We start from the raw sequence: 12,144 nt of genomic DNA, 5'->3' as shown, positions 1-12,144 counted from the left end.
CAATAAGAAGTGTTCTGATAGTTGTTCGCTAGGAGGCTGTCTTATTTTCTGTAGCTGCTCAATGTTATGAGGATTGAGGAAGAACGGCGTCCTCTATTTATCATTTGTTGAGCGTCGTCTTAAATGAATTAGGATTCAGGGAGAGACGTTAAAAGAATTAGGATTCGGGGAGAGACGTTAGACGTTCAATAAGAATAAAAGAACAGATCAACAGACGTTCAAAAACTGCTAATAATTAGTACTAGCCCAATATTGTTACACAGACCAACAGACCAACTAATGTTAGGACTTCAGTTTTGGTGTAGAAGCGTTGGTCTCAACAGCAAACAACGTCTTATTGCGTGTTTCAAGAAATTGACTCGATCTAATTTACGCGTCTATCAGTAAAAAGACAAAAAAAAAAGAACAGATACATGGCACTTCCGTCCACATTAATAATAAGATCAATTTGGTCATCAACCATCAGAATTAGATAAAGTAATCCTAACAAGCTCTTTCATTAGAAGAGAGAAAACACATCTTATCCAACCTGCTAACAAAACCGTTATGGTTCAGCAGGCAACAAGCAGAAAAAGAAAGGAACCATGCACAACTTAATTAACAATAGTTTGGAGAGGCTCACATTGCTGTTATTATGTACACCCTGTCTTCAAATGATGCTACATTGTGAAACACTAGCTGCGCTGGAATGGCAAAGAGGTTGAATCAACCTTTTTTTTGCCTCCTTGTAACAATGGCTTTGGGATGAGATTTTTTGGAAGGGCGGGCCACATCAATTCTCTCGGAGTGGCAAGGAGTCATGCTCAGACTTTCAGAAAATAAAAGGTTTGCTTCAGTTATGTGATTTACACAATTGGCTGCATGCAAAGTTAACAATAAGAAGTGTTCTGATAGTTGTTCGCTAGGAGGCTAAGTCTTATTTTCTGTAGCTGCTCAATGTTATCAAGATTGAGGAAGAACGGCGTTCTCTATTTATCGTTTGTTGAGCGTCTTCTTAAATGAATTAGGATTCAGGGAGAGATGTTAAGAGAATTAGGATTCGGGGAGAGACGTTGCACGTTCAAAAAGAATAAAAGAACAGATCAACAGACGTTCAAAAACTGCTAATAATTAGTACTAGCCCAATATTGTTACACGGACCAACAGACCAACTGATGTTAGGACTTCAGTTTTGGTGTACAAGCTTTGGTCTCAACAACAAACAACGTCTTATTGTGTGTTTCAAGATATTGACTCGATCTAATTTACGCATCTATCGGTAAAAATGCAAAAAAAAAAGAAGAACAGATACATGGCACTTCCGTCCACATTAATAATAGGATCAATTTGGTCATCAACCATCAGAACTAGATAAAGTAATCCTAACAAGCTCTTTCATTAGAAGAGAGAAAAGACAGCTCATCCAACCTACTAACAAAACCGTTATGGTTCAGCAGGCAACAAGCAGAAAAAGAAAGGAACTATGCACAACTTAATTAACAATAGTTTGGAGAGGCTCACGTTGCTGTTATTATGTACACCCTATCTTCAAATGATGCTATATTGTGAAACACTAGTTGCGCTGGAATGGCAAAGAGGTTGAATCAACCTTTTTTTTGCCTCTTTGTAATTTGGAACAATGACTTTGGGATGAGATTGCAAGGGCGGGCCACATCAATTCTCTCGGAGTGGCAAGGAGGCATGCTCAAACTTTCAGAAAACAAAAAGTTTGCTTTAGTTATGTGATTTACACAATTGGCTGCATGCAAAGCTAACAAAAAGAAGTATTCTGATAGTTGTTCGCTAGGAGGCTAAGTCTTATTTTCTGTAGCTGCCAAAATGCACGAAGCTTGAACTGTTAGGAGTGGCTTAAGCCACCCAATGAGACTCGCCCTGAAATATGGAGTGGAACTTCAAGATCTTGGTTAAAACCGTATTGCCCAGCTTGATGTTGATTTCTTGTACAGGTGAAGTTGGGGGCGTAATAACTCCTTCCTATTGTCCATAAGATTCTTTACGCTAAATATTTTATAGCTCGAGATAAATATATTAGGTCTAAAGCATGAAAATTTATGTGTACGAGACCCCTGCCACTATAGAGTTCGAGAAGGGTAAGCTCTATATAGCCTTACTGTCAAGTACGAAGATGTTGTTTACGTATTCTGAATGCAAGATACAATGAAAAACCTTACCATTACATCAAAACCTATCTTTAGAATACACAAAAAAAAAAAAAAAGGAACTAAAAATTTTTAAAAACTGGTCAACATATGCCTATGTTAACTTTGGTGATTTGCCTATTTGTCATTTGTTGGAGGAAATTTTGATCTAATGTTTCTCCTTTGACATTTGCTCCTTGAACTTTCTTTTCAATATCAGACAACAGAAAAGAAATATTTTTATTCGACAACCCTGTTTTCTTTCCCTTTCTCAGCAACCAGGCACAACCTTAGTACTCGCTCTCCTTTCTATTTTTCAAATGTTTAAACTTACAACATATCTACATCAAAATGAGTTGTCCGACTTAGGCCCCATTTGACAGAGTTTGATAGGCCAGAAAGCACTTCGTGACACTCCAAACTTTTGTTGTTGTGGATCAATTTGGTCATCAACCATCAGAAGTAGATTAAGTAATCCTTCAAGCTCTTTCATTAGAAGAGAAAAAACACAGCTCATCCAACCTTCTAATAAAACCGTTTTGGTTCAGCAGGCAACAAGCAGAAAAGGAAAGAAACTATGCACAACTTAATTAACAATAGTTTGGAGAGGCTCACATTGCTGTTATTATGTACACCCTACCTTCAAATGGTGCTACATTGTGAAACACATGGTAAAGAGGTTGAATCAACCTTCTTTTTGCCTCCTTGTAACAATGGTTTTGGAATGAGATTGCAAGGCGGGCCATATCAATTCTCTCAGAGTGGCAAGAAGACATGCTCAGACTTTTAGAAAACAAAAGGTTCGCTTCAGTTATGTGATTTACACAATTGGCTGCATGCAAAGCTAACAATAAGATGTATTCTAATAGTTATTCGTGAGGAGGCTAAGTCTTATTTTCTATAGCTGCCAAAATGCACGAAGCTTGAACTGTTAAGAGTGGCTTGAACCACCCAATGTGACTCGCCCTGAAATATGGAGTGGAACTTCAAGATCTTGGTTAAAACCATATTGCCAGCTTGATGTTGATTCCTTGTACAGGTGAAGCTGGAGCCGTAATAACTCCTTCCTATTGTCCATGAGGTTCTTTACGCTAAATATTTTATAGCTCAAGATAAATATATTAGGTCTAGAGCATGAAAATTTATGCGTTCAAGACCCTGCCACTATAGAGTCCGAGAAGGGTAAGATCTATATAGCCTTACCATCAAGTATGAAGATGTTGTCTACGTATCCTGAATCCATGACACAATAAAAGACCTTACCATTTCACCAAAACCTATCCTTAGAATACACAAAAAATAAATAAAAGAAAGAAAGAACTGAAAATTTTTAAAAACTGGTCAACATATGTCTAAGTTAACTTGGGTGATTTGCCTATTTGTCATTTGTTGGAGGAAAGTTTGATCTAATGTTGGGTGATTTGCTCCTTATCAGACAGCAGAAAAGAAACATTTTCTCCGACAGCCCCGTTTTCTTTCACTTTCTCAGCAACCAAGTACGGCCTTAGTACTTACTCTCCTTTCTATTTTTCAAATGTTTAAACTTACAACATATCTACATCAAAATGAGTTGTCCAACTTAAGCCCCATTTGGTAAAGTCTAATGGGCTAGAAAGCACTTTTTGACCCTCCAAGCTTTTGTTCTTGCGGATCAGTAATTGGATTTCATTACTATTAATCCAAATCAGTCTATGATCTGCATACTTTTAATTAAGCTAGTGCAGAACCACACCAAATCATGTACCGGCCACACTGGCATCTTGTAAGCATTCATCCAGCCACCAAAAATCAAACCAAACAAATTCTAAATCATATAGAAGCCGAGATATATAATTCCTCTATGATCACAATTTGGGATTAAAAAGACATCTTTCCCATAACTTACAAAATTCAAATACTATGACTACTTATTGATGGATCATCAGCAACAAATCTGTGCAGTATAAAATTTTATTAAAGATGGGTACAAACTTAGGGAAAAAAGATCTTTAGATTGTTCTTTCTTTTCAACGTCAACTTATAAAGACTAAATGAAATTGATGACAATATATGCACAACTCTTCACATGCATCAGCTTTACGATCAAACTTTTCTCAGAATTTTTAAAAATGTACAACCCCAAAGTATTAAGAAGATGACAGATTATACAACATTTATATAAAATAAAAATTCAAAACCTGCCATAATTACACCAAAAGAAAAAGGCCAAGTGGCTCATTTCAAAAATCTAGAATTAGAAAGAAAATGAAACACTACATATTTTTGGGGTGAATTTACAAGATCCATGAGGTAGCAGCAAAATAATTAAACAATGGTCTCCAATGTTATCGACTAATGTATTCTTCGATATCATGTTTCTCTGTTGACTGACTGATCCTGCATTCTTTTTATACCAAGTTATCTCTGTTGATTGACTGATGCTGTATTCTTCTATACCAAGTTTCTTTGTAATGACCCAATTAATGTATGAACATTTGACTGCCATCTGACTGTTTTGTTTCCTGTCTGGTTTGATTATTGCGTTGCCGCAAAATGATTAAATATGGTCTCCAATGTTGATTGACTGATGCTGTATTCTTCTATCCCAAGTTTCTCCCTGATTTATAAAATCGACAGGCTTAGCAAGAGACAACCAATTCCATACATGGAAATTCAGATGCCATTTTATACCTGTTGTGCTCCAGATGTCCAAATATGTCAGCAAGAGAGGACCCTTCTCCATAAGGCAACTGAAACTCAGCACCAGACAATGTATCAGCAAAGAAAGAACAAAAGAACAAGCTCAACTATCTGAGAGCATCTGCTTTATACATGCAGATGCTTTTGTGTGTCCTGTTAAACAACATCTCTGGTAGGGATCGACACGGGCAAGAAAATGATGTTTGTACCCGCTTTAAAATAAAAATGCAGACTACATTAAGACCTTAAGTCATCCTAGAAAAAACTCCATGAATTTAAGCACTAAGCTGCAAGATATTTGGAGGTGAGGGCACGAGATTCTTCTACAGTTTTGGAGTGATACTATTTGCAATGTGGTCAATGGCTATTTTTGTATATAATTTCAACACTGGGGTACAGATAGATATATTGCAGATTTCCAACGTGCTAAAAACCCTAACAAGAGTACTAGAAATCCAAAGGACTTCCGTAACTTTGCAAAAAACATTGATTCAATGAACGGGGAAAAAACAACCCCGTAATGACCAAGGAGAGATAAACTGCACTCAGATATGCAAATTACCCAAATATAAACACATCACCTAGATGAAAAAAATTGTTTTTGAATAATATTTTAAAACTTATTTGTGACACCCTTTACCTGGTATTTGACACTTAATCCGTTGCACCCATGAAATGTAGCTCCAGGAAATGATGAGATGATAAATGAATCAATCAATGAAAACTTTTCTTTGGCCAACCACCATTCAAAGAATATTCTCAAGGGGATACCGCCTATTCATAAAAACCAAAATAAACCAATTAGAAGTTTCAAAATGTCAAACTAAGGTGCCATCTACTCACAAGGCAACACTAAGCATATTCTAAAACTGCAAATAAAGAAAGAACTATTAAAATCTTAGAAATTTGAAGAGATAAAATCACATCGTAAGAAGAAGGCCTCCAGCATATACAAGTTGCTTAATTGTTAAACAAGCAGAAATTCCGAAGATCTGAAGCAACAATAAAGATAACTGATTCAGAGTCAAATTAAACAGGAGAGATTGTAAAACTACTATACAAACATTGCAGAAGAATATGGATGAAACGAATAGAAACATTTTGAAAGATGTGTAATCAAAAGCCTACTAGATCCTCATTTCCAATTTTATGTCTCTCTGATGTCAGCACACTTCTTACTTCGGTTCATGATAACAAATCAAGAAAGATGTTTCAGGAGCTCAAACATCAAAATTTTTTAATCAAAAAACACATCTCTACTACATTGTAGTCGATCAACATCGAACTTTATGTTTTCTTTGGTAAAGCTTAACCAACAAGCTAACCATCTTTATCGGTTTTGCTGAATTAAAAACCAATGATCATCAAATATTCAAAATATTTTAGATGGTTCTCATCCTCTATGTTATCCTTGCCAGCTTTTATGTTCACTTAATTATTAATGTTCAAATTTATTGCAATCTAGAGCATCAATTTGTCCCTAAATCTCCTAGGGTCCAAATAACAATCCTCCCCATTAAGAATCAAGGATCCTGAATCCCTTCACCTTTTTGAACGTGCATCCAATTTATGCTCTACTTGTGTACTCATATAATACCAATAACACCTCTCTGTTGCATTCACAAATCCATTTGGAACTTTAATGTTCATCTTAGTTTTAAGAAGAACACCCTACAACATTTACAAACAGTTGCCTCCTACTTCTTCCATTTCCTCGCCATCATTAATTTGAATAAAGAAATTCATTATAAGCATTAACTTCTAAACATATTACAGAAAGTCGAAACGTCATCCAAGATATCTATGTTATAGATTGATCCAAGTCCAAACAAGCAAGCAAGCAAGAAACTTTTCCTATGGGTTAGAGAGAGAGAGAGAGGGGGGGGGGGGGGGGGGGCAGCATTTGTTATGCTGTCTGGCGTGAAATAAATACCGACAGATCCCTTAGCAATTTTCATTTCTTTTCCCCATTTTCTCCATGTAAACTCAAGCTTTTACGATTGCCATCCTCCCAACACCAAAAAAAAATCCCAAAAAGTTTCTTCCTAGAAATTTCCTTCACTTGAGAATTCATACACAAAGAAAGCCACTTTGTTGAAATAAAAGAATAAACTTTCCTGCAAACCCTATTTATTTCTTTTCAACATGCTATAGAAGATATCGTACACAGCTTTTTTCATTAACAATATGCCCAAACATTGTTGTCTTCCATACCCTTTTCATCTTAACCAGCTTTTCTTGGGGCATACTGTGCACAAAGACCACATGGTTTCGCATATTCCAACTAAACATCCCAATAATCGGCTTGCTTAGTTATAAATATCGCCCAGCTCAAGTGCAATTACTGAACAGATATATAGTTGGAGTACTCATTTCCCCAGATAGTGTCTCACAGTTGAAGTTGAGAGATGGAATTGCAGATATAGGTCTTATGCAAACCACAATATAACTTCCAGTTTCTTTTACTTTTACATCCCTCTTGTTGATATTTATTCATCCTATCTACTATATCTCCCATCAAAGATTTCATATCTTTAATTCTTCCCATTACCTTCATGTTTGTAATGTGAGATGCATGTTTGGAAGCATTGAACAAATTTTTGCGTGAATTAATAACATCCAACTTGTGAAGAGGGTCATATAGCGCTAGTGATATAAATTTTCAGTATAATCACATTTTATAAATACAAAACCAAATAAATCTAAGGGAGACTGATGTTAACAAGATGATACAAGAATGATACATGTACATAACTTCATTCTTAATGAACAACTGCATAACAGTGGGTTATGTAATGGGGAAAAAATCTAAAAGAAATTCAGCAAAACTGTAAAATTGTGTTTATGAATGCCAAACAGCAAGTAAATGGCTGAAGAATGGCATTGGTAATGCATTTGAATGATGCTTTTGTATTGATGAGTAGTTTTGCTAGGGTACCTTTTTCAGTAGAAGCAGTCATGCTTAATGTTTGGTTTGATGTTGACAAAAATTTCTTAGAATTCCATAGAAGTAAAGATAATGATTCATTTTGGTCAATGAAAAAAAAAATCTTGTTTAGGCTTGTTGGTTTTAAGGAAGGTTATTTGCTGGATTTGAAGAGTGCAACCGATAGGTGGCCTCTTCCGTTCATGTAAAAGCATTATTTCCAAAAAAATATACGAATAAGCTCTTCTATTGGCCGTGAGAATGATAAAAAGAATTCAAGGTATAGGAGCAACTGAGACATAGATAAAAGCATGCAATACCATCTCGAGTTAGCTGCTCTGATAACTGTTCACCAAATACGCCATCAGTGATAGGTGTGGAGGATACAATTGTCCGGATGGATTCTTCATTTCCAAGCATGCGTGCAATTAATATTATCATTTCCCATGTCAAACTGATTTCTGATACACTGTCTGTTTGTATTGTTTCACTCCCGCCAATGCAAATTTCAAGGTCGCTAAGTATGCTCTTTGTATGACTTGGGAAGTTAAACAGAGACTCTTGAATTCTTTTACATAGATTATCTAGCTCGATGGAGCTGACCTCAGTGGGTTTTACCTGAAAACAAGGACAATCAATGATAAGTGGCATGACATATCAAATGATATGAAGATGTGAAATACCTCAAGCTCAAGATGATTTCCAAATCGGGTTTTCAGATGCTGTGGGCTCCCAATGCATCTAAGGCTGCCACCGACCTTTAAGGAGGAGAAAGGGAAAAAGAAAAAAGCTTAGTATTGTCTACGTAGTCCTTGAATCATATCACTAATCTAAAATATATATTTTAAAGTAGTACCATAATGCCAATCCGTGTGCAGAGGGCCTGAGCTTCATTCATGCTGTGTGTAGTAAGGATAACAGCTGTCTTTCCTCGTCTAGTTGATAAGCGAGATATGACATCCCACATAAATCGTTTAGCAAGAGGATCCATACCTGTAGTGTATAATTAGAATTCAAAAAAGATACTTCTAGGAATTAGTTGCAAGAATTATTGAACTTGCTGATATTTAAGATTTTTAGCAGAGTAGCATAAGTAATTATATCATATAACTAACACCATATTTACTGTAGTAAACTGTGAAGTAGTAACCTATTTTATTGTTAGAGATATTTTGGTTTACCTGTAGAAGGCTCATCAAGAATCACTATAGGAGGATTGCCAATCATTGCAATAGCAACAGACAGCTTGCGCTTGTTACCCCCACTTAAAGAATATGATGGCTTATTTGCATGCTTGCATAAATCAAACTCTATCAACTTCTCATTGACGACCTACCAGTATTGCCACTTGTAGGGATCAGTTGCATGGAATGACTAGCAGTCTCATGCAAGATGCAAGCATGAAAGAAAATGGAATAAAAATCTCTAATGCATGGCATAGTCAACAAACTATGAGATGATCTCCATACATCATTTATGCCGATTTCAGGAACACCCTTTATTCTTGCATAAAGCTCAAGATGCTCACGGGCTGTCAGAAATTCTAGAAGTGCATCAAATTGTGGGCAATAACCAATCTGCACAGAAAAAGGAAAAAAGTGATCATCAAACTTTCTTTTAGATGGAGAAGAGAAATAGTGGCTCAAGGATATTACAAGCCGACGAGCAGCCTTGGGATGCAATCGTATGTCATTGCCAAAAATATATGCAGTTCCACCTGTTGGCCACTCTTCCCCTGAATGACAATATGGGAATGACATTAGAAATGAATAACCTGGCTATTGCAGACACATGAGCACAAGCACAGTAGACTTTGATCACAACCAAAAGAGTGAGGTTGCCGGTGGTTATTAAAATTTAAAAACCATCATTTCTTAGGGTTTATATCTATTTCTACTGTATGCATGTCTAAGTGTACATATGGAATGATGGTTATAATGCTAAAGTAGGGTTCCAACTAATTTTCCGCCAACAAAGCCATGAACCTCATGAAGCAAACTGCTAAATAGGCTGTTACATGATCTTGGATGAAAAAAGGGCAGCCCAATGCATGAAACTTCCACCATTCTGGGATTTGGGGAGGGTTAAATGTATGCAAGAGGCTGTTTCCAGGTTTCGAACCCTAGAGGTCACAGTGGAGCAACCTTACCTTTGAGCCACGGTTCACCCTTTGTTACATGAGCTTGGATGAGAACAGAGGAGTTATTTATGGGACATAAGAGGATCGAGATTTCAAAATTGTAAATTTAACTTCAACAAAATATGCCTAAATATAGATAAAATTTTAAATTCCATGTAAAAAATACATTGCAATGAACATGGATGAAGTAATGAAGCAACTCACTTAAGTTAGTCATGGTGCTAGAACAACGACCAAATTATTTAACTACTGTGAAACTTGCTGATGTATGTCTTCAGGATTTGATAATTAGATGAGAATATATTAGTGCTATTTGGATTATCAGAAATCTAGAGGGCACAGATTGATCTATTAGTTGTAAGAATTAGATTGTGCAAGATACAACTATAGATAGAATTTATGAGAAGTATTAAAATATATGCTGTTTCAGAGGGGTTTCCTTCGAATCTAACAGTATCTAGCATCCACAATGCTGACCCAAAACAAAGAGGAAAGGTATAATTGTTGACTAAAGCCACTTATTTGTTTCAATTGCTAGTACAGAGTGCAACCGAACTACTGCAATTGATCCAAGAGGATCATCAAACACACTGTGGACTGATTTGGCGACTTCGGATAGGTCTAGAATCTAGACCGAGTTCGAGAGCAAGATCCACCACAATTGGGACTTGATCATGCAGCCTAAACTTTCGAAAGCCATAACTTCGTCGTACTACATCTAATTATGATAACCTTTTTTTTTGTATGTATATGTTTGTAAATTGGGTAATTTTTCAAAATTTAAGGGTGTCACAACCCCCAAAGCGTTCATCACACCTTGCTATGTGGGGGTATGGCCTTGAAACAAGCCAATCAAAGTACTTTCCTTTCATGTATGGACATATTTTCTGATTTGGGAAGAATTAGGCAATGCGGCAGCAAGGGTAAAGTTGATGTAGAAGTTGAGATCAAACTTGAAGATGATTTTCATCTTATCAAGGATCTCTTACTACTCACTATTTTAGGAAATTTCTAACATCTTATAACTAGGAGAGGAATCCGACATGGAATTGGGGACTCGGATCTCACTATTATAAGTAAGAAACTGTAATTAGTTCGGAAATCAATTAATGAAAGCTCAAAACCCTACTTTTGCCACCGGAGTTTTAGTATTACTTTTTGTGAGAGGTTCAAGTTGAGTGGATTGAAGCAATTGCTTCTTTCTCTATCGGTTCAAATCAGCAATGAAAAGAAAATTTACAAAACTAAGCCAAAGTAACCACTTCAAAAGCTAAGATGTTTCATATGTTTTGCACAACAAGCCTAGTTGAGTTTTTAGTAACAAGATGGGTTCCTATGGAAGAGCAACCGAAGATAAGGGATGGAGGACCATGACTAGAGGATGGCATGTGGGCTGCACATGCTTTTTCCAAAAAAAAAAAGAAGAAAAGAAAAGACAAAAATAATAAATGTTAACGTTATCGACCTTCTGGTTGATAACCATACGCTCTAATTGTGCTACTTCTGTATGTGAGATCTAGGAATGGGCTGAGAATTGAACAGTGGGGCCATGTGCCAAAGCATATTTTAGGAACTAAATATTCGAAGCGCACGAATTGGAGCCTTGCAAACAGAAGAGCAAGCAGGAAAAGTGGCCTAGAAGACTAAAAGCAACATAAGCGCTCACACACAAAGAAAAAAAAAAGAAAATATTAAACCCATAGCATAATGGAAGACAAGCTTTCCCGACTGACATTACTAAGATTGATATCGTCAAAAACTCCAACTAGCAGCCTTCATTCATATGCAAGTTACAAGTGCAATTTGCAAATAAGAAAACAGAAGGAAACTGCTTGACCACCTATAGTTCTTTACTGAATTGTCAATCATCATCATATTACATATACGAGAACAACATAACAGCACTTGAGTGGACATTTAACTTATACTATAATACATTGACACTTTTAAGAATTGTGACCTGTTATTCTAAGAGAGCAAAAACCATAAACTAAACCGCCTCCATCTATCTGGGATCAGCATTAGATATCAAAGTATGTTTCATCATGTTCAAAGTATGTTTCCACAATTGACTCACAACTTTCCAAGCAAAGGCTTGGTTCAATCCCTCACTCATTGATGGAAATCTAGCAGTTTACAACTTAGCTTAGATTCTGAGTTGTTGCTAGATTTATAAAAATAAAATTTGCAAGAAAAGAGGGTAATGGCATGAGAATTATCCATGAAGGGAAAAGCAGTTGCAACTAGGAAAGTTTGTCAGT

The 12,144-nt window shown here is 36.2% G+C and overlaps 1 protein-coding gene across 7 annotated transcripts in view; it reads right to left on the bottom strand.

The window, feature by feature from the left end:
• Nucleotides 1–4,213: 4,213 nt before the first annotated feature.
• Nucleotides 4,214–12,144, bottom strand: part of ABCA1 (ATP-binding cassette A1) — an 84,709-nt gene continuing 76,778 nt past the window's right edge. For 2 of the 7 annotated variants that reach the window (XM_089924996.1, XM_089924998.1), the window contains exons 32-40: nt 9,399–9,478; nt 9,213–9,320; nt 8,925–9,075; nt 8,600–8,736; nt 8,427–8,501; nt 8,064–8,361; nt 5,458–5,591; nt 4,809–4,867; nt 4,214–4,734 (exon numbers count right to left, since the gene is read on the bottom strand). In XM_089924996.1, coding sequence (XP_089781122.1) covers nt 4,653–4,734; nt 4,809–4,867; nt 5,458–5,591; nt 8,064–8,361; nt 8,427–8,501; nt 8,600–8,736; nt 8,925–9,075; nt 9,213–9,320; nt 9,399–9,478 — 1,124 coding nt within the window. In that variant the 3' untranslated portion in view covers nt 4,214–4,652. The remainder of the gene's footprint in view (nt 4,735–4,808; nt 4,868–5,457; nt 5,592–8,063; nt 8,362–8,426; nt 8,502–8,599; nt 8,737–8,924; nt 9,076–9,212; nt 9,321–9,398; nt 9,479–12,144) is intronic. The other 5 variants (XR_016396240.1, XR_016396238.1, XR_016396241.1 and 2 more) reach the window with 5 other exon arrangements.

The sequence above is a fragment of the Phoenix dactylifera genome, chromosome 8 (genome assembly GCF_051530095.1).
Source record: "Phoenix dactylifera cultivar Ajwa chromosome 8, Ajwa_hap1_PhDact_Kaust_v1.1, whole genome shotgun sequence".
Classification (NCBI taxonomy): Eukaryota; Viridiplantae; Streptophyta; class Magnoliopsida; order Arecales; family Arecaceae; genus Phoenix; species Phoenix dactylifera.
The sequence above is the reverse complement of the archived record's forward strand: the minus strand, read 5'-3'. Positions and strand labels throughout refer to the sequence as shown.